Here is an 18,034-nt window from a genome sequence, read left to right as displayed (position 1 = left end):
GTGAGTATGAGAAGATCAGAAGACTTCAGTGACGGCAGAAGACTCGTTTGAGGTACCGCGCAGCGCGCCATGCTCCCACACTGATCACGGCACTGCAGGGTGCAGGGCGCGGGGGGGGGCACCCTGGGCAGCATGGGGGGCCTCAAATAGCACTGGCATAGAGTATAACAGTGTCCAGGCACTTGTTAAGGGACCCCCGCCAGTATAAAGAATTTTGAGCGGGACCTAAGCGTGCCATGTCGGGGGGCGGGGCTTAGCCGCATAGCTCTCACCAGCGCCATTTTTCTCTTCACAGAAGGTTGCAGAGACGCTGGCCCTGATCCTCCACACTGCTATGCAAGTAACAGGGTGCAAAACGGGGGAAGGGGGCACTAGTGATTGGTGAATTATTTTATATAATAGAAGCGCTAGCAGGTCTGGGCAGTCTTGTTACTGACTTCAGTACCGGGATAGGCGCTGGGTGTGAGCTGGCTGAACTCTCTGTGTCTTTCTAACAGGCTCTGCTGTGGGTCTGTCTCCTATAGCCCCAGTGTGTTTGTGGCTGTCGGTACGTGTGTGTGTGTCGACATGTCTGAGGCTGAATGCTCTTCCCAGGAGGAGGCTGGTGTGGGGACAGACAGTTCGGTGATAGTGACAGTGTCGGCACCGCCGACGGATGATTGGGTCAATATGTTGAGTGTTTTAAATACAAATGTGACTAAGTTCGCTAAGAGGTTTGATAAATCTGAGTCTAAGAACCAGACATGGAGAAAATCCATGGAGGATGCTTTGTCACAGGTCCAGACCCCTTTGGGGTCGCAGAAACGTGCATTTGCCCAGATAGTAGATACAGATACAGACACAGACTCTGATTCCAGTGTCGACTATAGTGATGCCAGATTACATCCAAAATTGGCTAAGAGTATTCAGTACATGATTGTGGCGATAAAAGACGTTTTACATATCACTGAGGACCCTGCTGTTCCTGATACGAGGTTCTGTATGTTTAAAGGAAAGAAACCTGAGGTAACGTTTCCTCCCTCTCATGAACTGAACGCTCTTTTTGAAAAAGCTTGGGAAAATCCTGACAAAAAGATACATGTTCCCAAAAGAATTCCAATGGCATATCTGTTCCCCTCTGGGGACAGGGACAGTTGGGAGTCAATCCCCACGGTAGACGAGGCTTTAGCTCGTCTATCCAAAAAGGTGGCGCTTCCGTCCCCTGACACGGCAGCCCTGAAGGATCCTGCTGATCGTAAGCAGGAAAATACCCTGAAATCCATTTATGTCACTACAGGGTCGCTACTCAGGCCCGTGTTGCTGCGGCTTGGGTGAGTAGCGCTATTGAAAAGTGGGCGGATAACTTGTCCTCTGAGGTAGATACCTTGGACAGGGATAGTGTGCTTTTGACTTTGGGTCACATCAGGTACGCTGCAGCGTATTTAAAAGAAGCGGTAAGGGATATTGGCCTTTTGGGATCAAGGGCCAATGCCATGGCAGTCTCAGCTAGGAGAGCATTGTGGATTCACCAATGGAATGCTGATGCGGACTCTAAGAAGACGATGGAGTTTTTACCGTTTAACGGTAAGGTCTTGTTTGGTGACTGCCTCACTGACCTGGTCTCTACGGCTACCGTGGGTAAGTCATCTTTGTTACCTTATGTTCCTGCACAGCAGAAGAAATCGCCTCACTATCAGATGCAGTCCTTTCGGCCCAACAAATTCAAAAAAGGACGTGGGTCCTCCTTCCTGGCTGCGAGGGGGAGAGGAAGGGGAAAAAGGTCACAGGCTGTGGCAAGTTCCCAGGAGCAGAAGTCCTCTCCGGCTTCTTACACATCCACCGCATGACGCTGGGGCTCCTCTGCGGGAGTCCGCTCCAGTGGGGGCACGTCTCAAACTCTTCAGTCAGGTCTGGGTACACTCGGGCCTGGATCCTTGGATAATAGACATAGTAACCCAATGGTACAAATTAGAGTTTCAAGACATGCCCCCTCACCGATTTTTCAAATCGGCCTTGCCAGCTTCTTTTCCAGAAAGGGAGATAGTAAGCGCTGCTGTGTCAAAATCAAGTGGGAAGGTTTTAATTTGAGCCTGGGGGAAGGTTTTTATTCGAGCCTGTTCGTGGTCCCGAAGCCGGATGGCTCAGTCAGACCGATTCTAAACCTAAAATCCCTCAATTTCTTTCTAAAAAAATTCAAGATGGAGTCTCTACGAGCAGTGATCTCCAGTCTAGAGGAGGGGGATTTTATGGTGTAGTTCGACATAAAAGATGCCTACTTACATGTCCCCATATATCCTCCACATCAGGCTTACCTGAGATTTGCTGTGCAGGATTGTCATTACCACTTTCAGATGTTGCCGTTTGGTCTGTCCACGCAATTATCCCGTACTTGGACGATCTCCTCATAAAGGCGAGGTCCAAGGAGAAATTGTTGAAGAATGTTGCTCTTTCACTGACTATTCTGCAACAACACGGTTGGCTCCTAAATCTGCCAAAATCACAGTTGGATCCAACGACATGGCTGTCATTCCTGGGTATGATTCTGGATACAAAATTGCAGAGTTTTTCTTCCAGTGGAAAAAGCTTTGGAAATACAGAACATGGTAAAACAGATTCTGAAACCGGCAAGGGTGTCAGTTCTTCACTGCACTCGGTTTCTGGGGGAAATGGTGGCGGCCTACGAGGCCATTCCGTATGGCAGGTTACATGCCAGGATGTTTCAGTGAAACCTAATGGACCAGTGGTCCGGGTCTCACCTGGACATGAATTTCCCTTCTGTGGTGGCTGCACAGTTCTCACCTTCTGGAGGGATGCAGGTTCGGGATTCAGGATTGGATCCTGGTGACCACAGATGCAAGCCTCCGAGGCTGGGGAGCAGTCACGCAGGGAAGAGACTTTCAAGGAAAGTGGTCAAGTCTACACATAAACATTCTGGAATTAAGAGCCATCCGCAACGGCATACTGCAAGCAGAACATCATCTTCGAGGTCTACCGGTCTTGATTCAGTAAGACAACGTGACAGCAGTGGCGTACATAAACCGGCAAGGCGGAACAAAGAGCAGAGCGGCGATGGCCGAGGCCACGAAGATTCTTCGCTGGGCGGAAAGACATGCCAGCGCTCTGGCAGCGGTCTTCATTCCAGGAGTGGACAACTGGGAAGCAGACTTCCTCAGCAGACACGATCTCCATCCAGGAGAGTGGGGTCTTCATCAAGAGGTCTTTGCAGAAGTGACAAGTCGTTGGGGAGTTCCTCAAGTGGACATGATGGTGTCCCGCCTCAACAAGAAACTTCAGAGATATTGTTCCAGGTCAAGGGACCCTCAAGCGATAGCGGTGGACGCCCTAGTGTTTCAGTCAGTCTATGTGTTCCCTCCACTTCCACTCATTCCGAAGGTGATAAAAATTATAAGAAAATTATAAGAAAAACAGGGTTCAGGCGATCCTCATTGTTCCGGATTGGCCAAAAAAGGGCCTGGTATCTAGATCTTCAGGAGTTACTCATAGAAGATCCCTGGCTTCTGCCTCTTCGGGAGGACCTGTTACAACAGGGGCCGTGCGTGTATCAGGACTTACCGCTGCTGCGTTTGACGGCGTCGCTGTTGAACGCGATATCCTAGCCCGAATGGGTATTCCCAGGGAAGTCATTCCTAAACTTCTTCAGGCTAGAAAAGAAGTAACGGCAAAGCATTACCACCGTATTTGGAGAAAATATGTGTCTTGGTGTGAATCCAAGAAGGCTCCTACGGAAGAATTTCACCTGGGGCGTTTGCTCCATTTCCTACAAGCAGGTGTAGATGCGGGCCTAAAGTTAGGCTCTATTAAAGTACAGATTTCAGCCTTGTCGATCTTTTTTCAAAAAGAATTGGCCTCCCTTCCAGAAGTTCAGACCTTCGTAAAAGGCGTGCTGCACATCCAACCTCCCTTTGGGCCCCCAGTGGCACCATGGGACCTTAATGTGGTGTTGCAATTCTTGCAATTGCATTGGTTTGAACCTTTGCGCAAGGTTGAGTTAAAATTCCTTACTTAGAAAGTGGTCATGTTGTTGGCCTTGGCGTCTGCAAGGCGAGTGTCTGAGTTGGCGGCTTTGTCTCACAAAAGCCCCTATTTGATTTTCCATGCTGATAGAGCGGAGTTGAGAACTCGTCAGCAATTTCTGCCGACAGTGGTTTCATCATTTCATGTTAACCAGCCAATTGTGGTGCCAGTGGCTACTGACGCCTTGGCGGAGTCAAAGTCTTTCGATGTGGTCAGAGCTTTGAAGATCTATGCGCAGATTAGGAAAACAGAGACTCTGTTTGTCCTGTCGGCTCCCAACAAGATTGGGGCTCCTGCTTGTAAGCAAACTATTGCGCGCTGGATTTGTAATACGATTCAGCAGGCTCATTCTACGGCAGGATTGCCGTTACCGAAATTGGTGAAAGCCCATTCTACCAGAAAGTTGGGCTCATCCTGGGCGGCTGCCCGAGGAGTCTCGGCGTTACAACTTTGCCGAGCTGCTACTTGTCGGGTTCAAACACCTTTGCGAAGTTTTACAAGTTTGATACCCTGGCTGAGGAATACCTCTTGTTTGGTCAATCGGTGCTGAAGAGTCATCCGCACTCTCCCGCCCGTTCTAGAGCTTTGGTATAAACCTCATGGTTCTTGAAGCATCCCCAGCAACCTCTAGGGCGTATGAGAAAATAGGATTTTAATACCTACCGGTAAATCCTTTTCTCTTAGTCCGTAGAGGATGCTGGGCGCCCGTCCCAGTGTGGGCTGTATCTGCAGTTTGCTTATAGATACGCTCGTGTTGCGCTGTGTTTCGTCACTCTGTGACTGTTGTTGGTCATGCCGTTGCATGCGTTGTTGTTGAATGCCCTGTTGTACGGCGAGTTAGTGGTGTGAGCTGGTATGTGACTCACCTTAGTTAAATAATTAAATAAATCCTTTAACTCAATGTCCGTCTCCCTGGGCACAGTTCCTATAACTGGAGTCTGGAGGAGGGGCATAGAGGGAGGAGCCAGTTCGCGCCCATTCAAAGTCTTATAGTGTGCCCATGTCTCTTGCGGATCCCGTCTATACCCCATGGTTCTTGAAGCATCCCCAGCATCCTCTACGGACTAAGAGAAAAGGATTTACCGGTAGGTATTAAAATCCTATTATCTGCCCCCCCCCCTCCCTGCAGTGCACATGGTTTTGCCCAACTGCTAACAAATTTCCTGCTGCGATCAACTCTGAATTAGGCCCATGGGCCCTCATTCCGAGTTGATCGTTCGCTAGCTACTTTTTGCTGCTGTGCAAACGCATAGTCGCTGCCCTCGAGGGAGTGTATTTTCGCTTTGCAAGTGTGCGATCACATGCAGCCGAGCGGTAAGAAAAGTTTTTTGCAGTTTCAGAGTAGGTCTGAACTTACTCAGCCCTTGCGATCACTTCAGCCTGTCCGGTCCCTGAATTGACGTCGGACACCTGCCCTGCAAACGCCTGGACACACCTGCGTTTTCCCTACCACTCCCAGAAAACGGTCAGTTGACACCCATAAACGCCCTCTTCCTGTCAATTTCCTTGCGATTGGTTGTGCGAATGGATTCGTCGCTAGAAGCATTGCACAGCAACGATGCTGTTTGTACCCGTACGACGCACGTGCGCATTGCTGTGCATGCGCAGTAGTAACCTGATTGATGCGCTGCGAAAAACGGCAGCGAGTGATCAACTTGGAATGAGGGCCACTATGTGTAGAAAAAACAGTGAGCTTCCCATTTCCCATTATTGGTTATATGTGCACTCCATATAGATTATTATTATTATTATTATTATTATTATTATTATTATTATGTCTCCAAATTCCAGTGTTCTTGAGCCCATAGTTTCCTAAAACTTTTGAAAAGTTTTAGTAGTTTTTTGTGCAGAGAAATCTGTCTGGGAATTTACTAAAGCTGGAGAAGATTCCCTCTGCACTGTCTGCTACCTCCATCTTTTATAGCTCTACCCCATCAAAAGGAAGGTCTAGCGGAAAAATTTGAGATGTGATATGTAATCATATTTATTTGATATATGTTCAATTTATATATACTTGCTCTCAAGCTATAGCCACGACACCTCCCTTGTGACACAGAAGGATGAGGAAGAGCTATAAATATAATATCTGTCGCAATCAGGTGTGCCCAAAACCCCCCTGATAGACCACATTTTTTTATCGGAGACACTTGTCTCCAATCTTTTCACATTGCTGTGATCATAGCTACCTGAGACAGAAGCCTGTGATGGGCAGTATTCTTTGGGCCTGATTTAGAGATTTGCTCAGGGTAGGGGCTGCACACAGATTCCTGATTATTGGGCATGTTCAGCGCATGTGCAGATCGGGCCTTGCGGCTGCGCCCGTAGTTCCCCTCTGCTGCTGCCTGATTGAAAAACAGCGGTGTGGAGGGGGCAGAAGGAAGGCTGTGTTCCTGAAAATGGAAACTTGTCGCCACTGTTTTCTGGGAGGGAAGAGCCATGGGTCTGCATGTCATCATGCAGACTTCCTGGCCTCACAGCCCCTGCTTCTGTTGGCAAGCTGAGGCTTTACTCAGCTGGCCATCTGTGTGAAACATTGCGACCAACGTTGGATCCCAGCTTGCGACGTTGGTCACAGTGCTGGGATCGCAGCTACATGCGCGAGGCATCTCTTCTGAGACATCTGGCATGCCCCTCCTAGAACTTGGACGGAAATTCAATGCTTGCATGCAGCATTGAACTTGTGTCCAACTCTGAATCAGGCTTCTCTTCACTGCAAACAGATGACCAAGGGGGAGTTGCTGCACATGCCCATCCGTTGCAGCTCCTCACGTGGCATCTACTGTCTGGGAATGAGTCTCCTCTCAGCCTAGGGTATGTGAAAGTGTGCATATTCTTTATATATGTGTGCACATAGGGAACCACACACACACACACACACACACACACACACACACACACACACACACACACACACACACACACACACATCCTGTGTGTATCCTTAAATGCATAATATATATCAGTGGTTCTGGACCTCCAACCCATGGCAACCCTTCAAGTGCCCTGTTTGGGAACCACTGACTTTTGTGACCTGCATGAATTTACATGTTGTATTCTGAGCAGACATTCCTGTGATGCAATTCTTTCATTATAGTATTTGGTCTCATTTTCCTTTCTCCTGCTACAGTAGTACAACACAGTCAAGTCACATTGTTATGACCACCTCCTACATTTGACGTCGGCAGCTTGTAGTGTGGACTGTTCGCGTGCTGCTGTGGTGCAGGTGTATCCTGACTGGACAAATGGCACCATTGCTAATAAAAAGTGGAAACTGTGGAACACCACGTGCCATTGATGTGAGAGGTGAACGTCTGCTGCGAAGGTGTGTGAGGGCCAAACAACACCCTACAGTGGAGCAGCTCACCTTCAAAATGAACCTGGGGGCTACTAGACGTGTGCCTAAAACAACAATTCGACCTGTCTAGCTGATTTCCGTGCTGCACAAGGCGGTTACTCTGCAGATTAGCTGGTGGTCATAATAAAGTGACTTGAACGTGTATATGTATGTGTGTAGGTTCAATGCAGTCTTGAAATGGTTGTATTATTAATCAGCACATTTTTGTGAAATATGACTTAAACCATTGCTTCCGTTTCATATGAAATAGTGACTTATGTGCATGAAAAGAAAGCTCTTTTTGCAAAATATTGTTGAGTATAATGCTTTCAGATACAATAATTAGTGATGCATCCTTCTTGCAGCTTCTCATGGCCCTGTACAGTGTGAAGATGACTTAGAAAAGACCTGCAGTAGATTGCGCATAACCGCTGCTGGTGTCACTTATGAAAAGCTGCCCTCTGTCTCGCCTAAAGGACACCCATTTTGTGGTGGTGCTGCTGCATCTCAGCCACATGAAGACATGAATACACTTTATGAACAGACTGATGGCACACAATGGACAAGTGAGAGGCCCATTCCAGTAGGTGGAGACTGTGAAGAGACTGACTCATACCAGAAATCATCTTCTGAAGAAACTTCCTGGGTGATGCCAAGTCCTCCGAAGCCCAGCGAGACACTGTTTTGGGAAATGAAGAATAACTCTTCAGCAAACAATATGGGGAATTATTACACTCACAATTACACCTTTAAGAGTTAGACATTGCTTTAGAAGGCTTTTGTGGAATTTACTGGTCCTCAGATGTGTGGTTTTTTTTGTTTTTGTTTTTTTTATATATATCTTGTTAATTTGTGTAAGTTTCATTTTATTCCTCAGGAACAATTTGACACTGGTTTGACAAGCTTTGTATTTTTGCTTGTTTAAAAGGTTATCTGCTATCTAGCAGAACTGCACTCCACATAGCGGAACTGCACTCCACATAGCGGAACTGCAGTCCAGATATAAAGATCCCAATGCATTTATTTTGCATGTTAAGATGCTTACACACTAGACGTTTTTGTCCAGTGTGTATGCACAGCGATGATGTGAACATCGCTGGTAGGAAAATAGCTTAGTGCATACACACTGGCGATTTTCCCTGTGCCCACGGGGGGGGGGGGGGGGGGGAGCACTTTCCACAGTAGAAGACTGTGTAGAATGGTGGCGGCCAACGATGATGTGGGGGTGCTCATTGCCCGTCCATTCACAACGCCAAAAGTGAGCTTGCTTTGAGCTCAAAATCGGCTAGTGTGTATGGGCCTTTGGCATTATATATCAAATGACAAGAATTTTTGATTGTGTTTATTTTGTTTTAATCAAACTCGTCCTCTGTATGGAGAAAGAAATGAACTTTACAACATAGAAATTTTTAATTAAATTTGATTTTCAATAAATTTGCAACTTAAGTAATTTTTTTTAAGGATCCGTTATTTTATTATTGTAGGAGAAGATATGTGACAAAACAAACCTTGTTTACTACTGTAATTATTTGATTACTTACCTTTTGTGAGAGCTGTGGTAGCTTTTATTGCCTCCAAACCAAAGATAAGGAGAATTGTTGGACAAGGATGCCAGGGCAGGAGAGAAATACAGCACATTGATATTTAGGGAAAGAGGACACGTTCTGCCATTGCTTAGATGCTCTGTAGAATGTCATTCAACTCTGTGTTTGTACATTCACATTTTGTAGAATATATAGGGGTATATTCAATTCCTGTCGGATCCTTTTCGAAGGAAAGGAGCCGACAGGTTAGTGTTCAATGCCTTGGCCAAACTCGACAGGTTTTGGTCATTCCGACAATGGCAACCCGATTTTTTTGTAAAAGTCGGATTGACATTGCCGGAAACGGGGCTAAAACCTGTAGAGTTTGGCCACGCTTCAGACAAGATACGTGGATTCCGACAATCCACGTGTTTTCAGACAAGTCTACAAATAGAGCTGAGAAAAAGACAATTCATTCCTGACTGTGGTTAGTGTAGGCCTGGGAACAAATGAGGGCAAATTCTGCAAGCATAACCTGAGTTATGTGGTGGAAAATCTTAAGGTGCCAATACACTAGGATGATATTGTGCCTTTTTGGCACGATATCGACGCATCGGGCTGGCGTATCACGAGTAAGTGGACCACATCGTGTGTGGTCCATTTAAGATTACGTTCCGAGGCTCGCTTCCGGGAGTCGTAAGCAGGGTTTTCAGAGCTTACCTGCAGCAGGTAAGATCGCCCTGTCGCTCGCGATGATGTGCTGTAACATATCTAATGTTAGTACATCGTGAGTGAGGTGACCTGGACTTGCGATATCATGAGTCCCGGAGCTGTCGGTGGCTGGTGGGGAGTTGAAGGGGTCCGGCACATGCAATACCTCGTTTAAGTGTATGGGGGGCCTTTACTTCGCTATTATCCATTCGTTGTGGAATCGTCAGTCCTGGCATTCCCTGCCAGTTTCTGGGCCTACAGCAGGTGAGCCAAAGGGTGATTACCCAGACTGACACTAATGCATGTTACCATAATATATAGATTATGCAAACAGCCTGATGTTGTATTTTCATGCTTATCTGTCTTCTCTAGGAAAAATAGAATTATTTTTCTGTGGACATGTTCACCTAAATTAAATCAGTGCAGTGCTCCTGCTTTTGACTTAGTTTCTTGGCAAGAATATCAAGCGGGATTTTGATCTGTTGAACCAATCTGATTTGGCTAGGTATTTTGTTATTTAGGCGTACAGTCCTTACAACAGTATCACCATCCTAGTATTGTTTTAGTGCATGCTCTAATGTTGGTTATGGGTTGGACATGAATTTTATTTTTTAACACAATACAGAACTGTATGTTTGTAACTGGAGTAACCGTTCTCTCACTTACATAACTTATACTCCATCAAAGCTATTCCATTCAAGATGGAGAACGGGTTCTATCTCCAATGATTTAGACTTAATAGCACTCTTAATCTATACTGCATTACAACTGTTTGGTGGAATGTGATAAACCGAGTATTTTTGTGCATTTTTTCTGCTGTATTTATAAGAAACAATACTGTTTCATTTTCTAACAAGCTTTTATTTCTGTGATGTATCAATGCAATGAATTTGAAATCTGTCCTCTGGTTCCCCAGCAAGGCTTATTTTCCATACAACTAACTCATTACAAAGGATCCACTTGTGTTCCTTAATATTACATCTAAGATGCTGTGAGGAGCCGAGGAAAACCTCCACCATTGATGTTACTGTAGGGCACACTCAGTCAGCATGTATTGGTAAATAAGTAGCAGATAGACGGAAGTATGCCTAGCACGTAAAATATTAAAGGACCACTAACAATAAGGATAAAGACAAATTGAAGTAAAGTACTCTCCCCCCCCCATAAAATAGAATCTGCTTCAATGAAATGATTCTTTCCTTGGCCTTTGTCCAAAATGTTTCACCCTTTTACCCAGTGTACTAGAAATCACTATAACCTTTCCGTGCATTTACAAATGATCCACTCAATAGATATGTAAACACCGTTTTGATAACTAGCACAAAATGCTACCGCCAAGCACATAAAATGCTAGTGGTTATGGCAACAGTAGAAACAACCATCTCATATCTGGTTACAAGTATGTTGTGGTTGTGCAGGAGTGTTTAATAACTTTGCTACAGGTATACAGTACATCCTATCATATGACATAGGAGTGAGTTTTTATTTGCAGTTTGCTGGAATAGAACTACTTTTTTCCACTAAATATGAACAAGGATACAATGGGGGATATTCAATTGTTTGAAAAGTCAGTTGGGAGTCTGTTTTTTTACTAATAGACAGGAAAAAACTGTCACCCAACCAACTTTTCAAACATTTGAATTCCCCCCCCAATGTGTTTTTGGTTGTTTACACATGGCATCACAGAAATATGTTTCTGGAGGAAATAGACTGGACAGTACACTGGTATCCGGTCTCTAGGTCGACAGTAAGTAGGTTGACATGGTTTCTAGATTGACAGGGACTCTAGGTCGACATGTTCTAGGTCAACATGAGTTTTTAATATTTTTTTTTCATTTGTTGAACTTTTTCATACTTTACGATCCACGTGGACTACAATTGGTAATGGTAACCTGTGCCGAGTGCAGCAAGGCACCTTGCCTGAAGCGCGAGCCATGTTAGGGGACACGGTACACTAATTGGGGTTCCCGGTCAGTGTACAGAGAAAACGACAGGAAAAAAGTAAAAAAAAACTTCTGTCGACCTTCTGTCATGTCGACCTAGAGTCCCTGTTGACCTAGAAACCATGTCGACCTACTTACTGTTACCAATAGTGGTCGATCTAGACACTGTCGACCTAAGTGTGGTCGACCTTGCATACCACACCCCAGTACACTATACAGCATAACATGTTTACATCCTCTTTAGTCACAAACTATCCTTAGCAAATATTTAGTGTCTAATTTTGCTTCTCCTTTTATACAGAGGAGTTCTAAGACTTCTGTCTTTTTATGTCCTGTTATCTGCAGTATTTAGGGCTGATAATTTTGTTCATAGAGCCACCTACTATTCACATTCTTTCCCCACAGATTTAGAGGGAGATTTATCAAAGCGTGAAAAGAGATAAAGTACCAACCAATCAGGTCCTAACTTTCATTTTACTCTAAGCTAAAAAATGGAGCACTGCTAATCAATCTATAGCCATATTCACACAAAAAAAGATTTGACTTTGTAGTAATATCTTTTATTCTTTTATCTTCAGTTTGGTTAAGGGTGTGAATCTCTCAAGAAAGGACTTTTAAAAGATATTTCAATGTTTCCAATCAGGTCTATTTGCTTTAATTTGGCAGACAAAATCTGGATTCAATAATGATCTTGTTTTCCTCACAAATTAGTAACTGGCTCAAAAAATTATCATTAAAGGCAAATGGTCCGTTTGCAAGTATAAAACCATTTGCTAGATACCATCTGTAATAGTGTTACATCTAGCACGCTGTACGGGATCCAGTCTCTAGGTCGACCACTATTGGTCGACAGGGTTTCTAGGTCGACATTTCAAAAGGTCGATGAGTTTTTCACAATTTTTTTCTTTTTTTGAACCTTTTTATACTTAACGATCCACGTGGACTATGATTGGAATGGTAATCTGTGCCGAGGGAAGCGAGGCACCTTGCCCGAAGCATGGCGAGCGAACACTGTGCCATAATTGGGGTTCCCGGTCACTCTACGAAGAAAATGACACCCAAAAAACATAAACTCATGTCGACCTTTTGACCTGTCCACCTAGACCCTATCGACCTAGTTACAATAGTGGTCGACCTAGTTACTATCTACCTTCCATACCACACCCCTCTGTACAGCCGCTTCTGCTATTTGCAGTCTGTATTTCTCAGACCACACCGCTGGGTCACTAACCCAAATTTTCAGCTGTGTATTGGGTTGTACAAATATACTTCCATGCCCGTCTATTTAAACCATTGGCAGGATGATGCAGTGGTAATGGCCAACTGAGGAAAGTGGGCTCCATAAAGCTGGAAACCAAAGACTGCAGAAGCTGCAATACAGGTACTATGTAGACACACTTCTTTAAGTATATATAGAAATGCATTATAGATTAGGGATTATATTGCAAAAAAATACTTTGAGTCTTCTGCACATTTAAGACACGATTTATACGTCATAGCAAATCCAGCTGCAGGGTTAACAATTTGCACCTGGAAAAACTGTTTTTGATGCAGAGAACAAACTGTAAAAGAAACAATCTAGTTTAGAACAGTGAGAAACGGCCTCTCCGACATCTAACTTTCAACTGCAGTGTAAAAGCAGAGCCAGCCAGGAAGCCAAGTCTGCAACTGTACTAGGGAGGCCAATTTTCAGCAATAAAGCGCCAGGATTTGAATCCAGCATTGGCTCCTCCAATCCCGGGATTAAGGTTCACATGCGCACCTCTGTTTCCAGCCTGGGCAGCACTGAGCACTAGTACTCAGCTCAGATGCTTCTTGCCCCGGGACCCCTATTGCATGGCTGTGCATTACATTATAGAGGTCATGCTGCGCAGCCCCACGCCAGCCTGCCCCTTTAACATCCGCACTCGCCCACATTCTGTGTGTGGAGTGAGCTGTGGGTGACCGGCTTGCTAAGCATGGAGGCCTTCCATGGCTGCCTGGCGGCAGTGTGTGATACGCTGTCACTGTCTGAGCGGTGCCTGCGGCCTGATTCTGGGACTGGCTGCTGTGTGAGTCACTCGGTACCTGTGCTGCTGCCTGCCAGTGAGTGCCTGTGCCCTGGGCTGGCTCTGCCTGCTGTGCACTCTGCTCTGCTGCTCCCTCTGATTGCTGAATCCTCAATACTGGGATTAAGAAAATTAGGTGGGTTTCCATAATTTGCACCCATTGCAGTGCAAGATGATTTGCTTGGCTGCAAAATCCCAAGGAGAATAGACCGAATATATGGGATTTTTGTTTGTCAATATTTAGTCAAATTTATAAATAAATTAAAATCTACTCTCTTGTCTAGTTTTACCATTTTTTTTATAATCTAAAATAGTATTTTTGGGCTACTTTTGTGATTACAGCTACATGGGCAGTATGGTGGCTAACAGGACATTTTCATGCCTTACTACTGTACACGTATGAGGAAATGGTAGCATTACTGCTTTACAGTGCTGAGGTCACGGGTTAGATTCTCACCACGGCCCTATCTTTTTGTGGAGTTTATATTTTCTCCCCATGCTCTTGTGTGTTTTCTCCAGTTACTCCGGTTTCCTCCCACAATCCAAAAATAATACTGGTAGCTTAACAGGCTTCCAACAAAAATGAACCCTACTTTGTACGTCTGTATATGTGTGTGCGTGTGTTAGGGCAGAGTAGATGGGCCAAGTGGTTCTTATCTGTCGTCACATTCTATGTAGAGATGAGCGCCTGAAATTTTTCGGGTTTTGTGTTTTGGTTTTGGGTTCGGTTCCGCGGCCGTGTTTTGGGTTCGAACGCGTTTTGGCAAAACCTCACCGAATTTTTTTTGTCGGATTCGGGTGTGTTTTGGATTCGGGTGTTTTTTTCCAAAAACACTAAAAAACAGCTTAAATCATAGAATTTGGGGGTCATTTTGATCCCAAAGTATTATTAACCTCAAAAACCATAATTTACACTCATTTTCAGTCTATTCTGAATACCTCACAATATTATTTTTAGTCCTAAAATTTGCACCGAGGTCGCTGTGTGAGTAAGATAAGCGACCCTAGTGGCCGACACAAACACCGGGCCCATCTAGGAGTGGCACTGCAGTGTCACGCAGGATGTCCCTTCCAAAAAACCCTCCCCAAACAGCACATGACGCAAAGAAAAAAAGAGGCGCAATGAGGTAGCTGACTGTGTGAGTAAGATTAGCGACCCTAGAGATAGTATACTCGTAACTAGTATGTATGTATAAAGAAAGAAAAAAAAAACCACGGTTAGGTGGTATATACAATTATGGACGGGCTGCCGAGTGCCGACACAGAGGTAGCCACAGCCGTGAACTACCGCACTGTACTGTGTCTGCTGCTAATATATAGACTGGTTGATAAAGAGATAGTATACTCGTAACTAGTATGTATGTATAAAGAAAGAAAAAAAAACCACGGTTAGGTGGTATATACAATTATGGACGGGCTGCCGAGTGCCGACACAGAGGTAGCCACAGCCGTGAACTACCGCACTGTACTGTGTCTGCTGCTAATATATAGACTGGTTGATAAAGAGATAGTATACTCGTAACTAGTATGTATGTATAAAGAAAGAAAAAAAAACCACGGTTAGGTGGTATATACAATTATGGACGGGCTGCCGAGTGCCGACACAGAGGTAGCCACAGCCGTGAACTACCGCACTGTACTGTGTCTGCTGCTAATATATAGACTGGTTGATAAAGAGATAGTATACTCGTAACTAGTATGTATGTATAAAGAAAGAAAAAAAAACCACGGTTAGGTGGTATATACAATTATGGACGGGCTGCCGAGTGCCGACACAGAGGTAGCCACAGCCGTGAACTACCGCACTGTACTGTGTCTGCTGCTAATATATAGACTGGTTGATAAAGAGATAGTATACTCGTAACTAGTATGTATGTATAAAGAAAGAAAAAAAAACCACGGTTAGGTGGTATATACAATTATGGACGGGCTGCCGAGTGCCGACACAGAGGTAGCCACAGCCGTGAACTACCGCACTGTACTGTGTCTGCTGCTAATATATAGACTGGTTGATAAAGAGATAGTATACTCGTAACTAGTATGTATGTATAAAGAAAGAAAAAAAAACCACGGTTAGGTGGTATATACAATTATGGACGGGCTGCCGAGTGCCGACACAGAGGTAGCCACAGCCGTGAACTACCGCACTGTACTGTGTCTGCTGCTAATATATAGACTGGTTGATAAAGAGATAGTATACTCGTAACTAGTATGTATAAAGAAAGAAAAAAAAACCACGGTTAGGTGGTATATACAATTATGGACGGGCTGCCGAGTGCCGACACAGAGGTAGCCACAGCCGTGAACTACCGCACTGTACTGTGTCTGCTGCTAATATATAGACTGGTTGATAAAGAGATAGTATACTCGTAACTAGTATGTATGTATAAAGAAAGAAAAAAAAAACACGGTTATGTCACTGGTATATACAATTATGGACGGGCTGCCGAGTGCCGACACAGAGGTAGCCACAGCCGTGAACTACCGCACTGTACTGTGTCTGCTGCTAATATAGACTGGTTGATAAAGAGATAGTATACTACTAATATTATATACTGGTGGTCAGGTCACTGGTCACTAGTCACACTGGCAGTGGCACTCCTGCAGCAAAAGTGTGCACTGTTTAATTTTAATATAATATTATGTACTCCTGGCTCCTGCTATAACCTATAACTGGCACTGCAGTAGTGCTCCCCAGTCTCCCCCACAATTATAAGCTGTGTGAGCTGAGCAGTCAGACAGATATATAATATATATAGATGATGCAGCACACTGGCCTGAGCCTGAGCAGTGCACACAGATATGGTATGTGACTGACTGAGTCACTGTGTGTATCGCTTTTTTCAGGCAGAGAACGGATATATTAAATAAACTGCACTGTGTGTCTGGTGGTCACTCACTATATAATATATTATGTACTCCTGGCTCCTGCTATAACCTATAACTGGCACTGCAGTAGTGCTCCCCAGTCTCCCCCACAATTATAAGCTGTGTGAGCTGAGCAGTCAGACAGATATATATAATATTATATATAGATAATAGATGATGCAGCACACTGGCCTGAGCCTGAGCAGTGCACACAGATATGGTATGTGACTGAGTCACTGTGTGCTGTGTATCGCTTTTTTCAGGCAGAGAACGGATTATATTATGTACTCCTGGCTCCTGCTATAACCTATAACTGGCACTGCAGTAGTGCTCCCCAGTCTCCCCCACAATTATAAGCTGTGTGAGCTGAGCAGTCAGACAGATATATATAATATTATATATAGATAATAGATGATGCAGCACACTGGCCTGAGCCTGAGCAGTGCACACAGATATGGTATGTGACTGAGTCACTGTGTGCTGTGTATCGCTTTTTTCAGGCAGAGAACGGATTATATTATGTACTCCTGGCTCCTGCTATAACCTATAACTGGCACTGCAGTAGTGCTCCCCAGTCTCCCCCACAATTATAAGCTGTGTGAGCTGAGCAGTCAGACAGATATATATAATATTATATATAGATAATAGATGATGCAGCACACTGGCCTGAGCCTGAGCAGTGCACACAGATAATATGGTATGTGACTGAGTCACTGTGTGCTGTGTATCGCTTTTTTCAGGCAGAGAACGGATTATAAATATAAAAGTGGTGGTCACTGGTCACTATCAGCAAAACTCTGCACTGTACACTACTGAGTACTCCTAATGCTCCCCAAAATTAGTAAATCAAGTGTCTCTCTAATCTATTCTAATTCTAAACGGAGAGGACGCCAGCCACGTCCTCTCCCTATCAATCTCAATGCACGTGTGAAAATGGCGGCGACGCGCGGCTCCTTATATAGAATCCGAGTCTCGCGATAGAATCCGAGCCTCGCGAGAATCCGACAGCGTCATGATGACGTTCGGGCGCGCTCGGGTTAACCGAGCAAGGCGGGAAGATCCGAGTCGCTCGGACCCGTGAAAAAAAACATGAAGTTCTGGCGGGTTCGGATTCAGAGAAACCGAACCCGCTCATCTCTAATTCTATGTAGATATTACCTTCCACAGCATTGCATATAACAAATCCCGAACCTCTCCTGTTTTAGTTAATAAGAATTTGAATAAAACAATTTCAATTGACTTTAGCTGAGTTAATCATTGCATAATATAGTTTCCTACATAGGGTATATAAACTTTAAAGGAATTGCTCTTTTCATTTTGTAGCTACATCAAATACTGATGTTTTCTTCAGTGTAAATGAACAATATTCATAAACCATATAGTATTGTTATCTTGGTATCATGTAGCATTCCATTATCTTGCTCACATCTACAGTCTGTAAATAATGGGAACGGTGAGAGATGCTGAACTTATTGTGACCAGTGAACACGGCATACTCGAGGGATTGCAATCTCCAGCAAAGTAATAGAACACAACTCAATATGCATAAAACAAATCCTACTCACTAGGCTTTAGCTGATAGAATTAACTACC

The 18,034-nt window shown here is 44.5% G+C and overlaps 1 protein-coding gene across 2 annotated transcripts in view; it reads left to right on the top strand.

Annotated features, from left to right (window-relative positions):
- The window catches only part of AZI2 (5-azacytidine induced 2), a 197,451-nt gene extending 188,653 nt beyond the window's left edge, over window positions 1-8,798 (top strand). For both annotated transcript variants that reach the window (XM_063922274.1, XM_063922275.1), the window contains one exon: window positions 7,714-8,798. In XM_063922274.1, coding sequence (XP_063778344.1) covers window positions 7,714-8,108 — 395 coding nt within the window. In that variant the 3' untranslated portion in view covers window positions 8,109-8,798. The remainder of the gene's footprint in view (window positions 1-7,713) is intronic.
- Window positions 8,799-18,034: the final 9,236 nt, after the last annotated feature.

Source organism: Pseudophryne corroboree, chromosome 5 (genome assembly GCF_028390025.1).
Source record: "Pseudophryne corroboree isolate aPseCor3 chromosome 5, aPseCor3.hap2, whole genome shotgun sequence".
Classification (NCBI taxonomy): domain Eukaryota; kingdom Metazoa; phylum Chordata; class Amphibia; order Anura; family Myobatrachidae; genus Pseudophryne; species Pseudophryne corroboree.
Note: the sequence above shows the minus strand (reverse complement) of the source record. Positions and strands in the feature narration are given on the sequence as shown.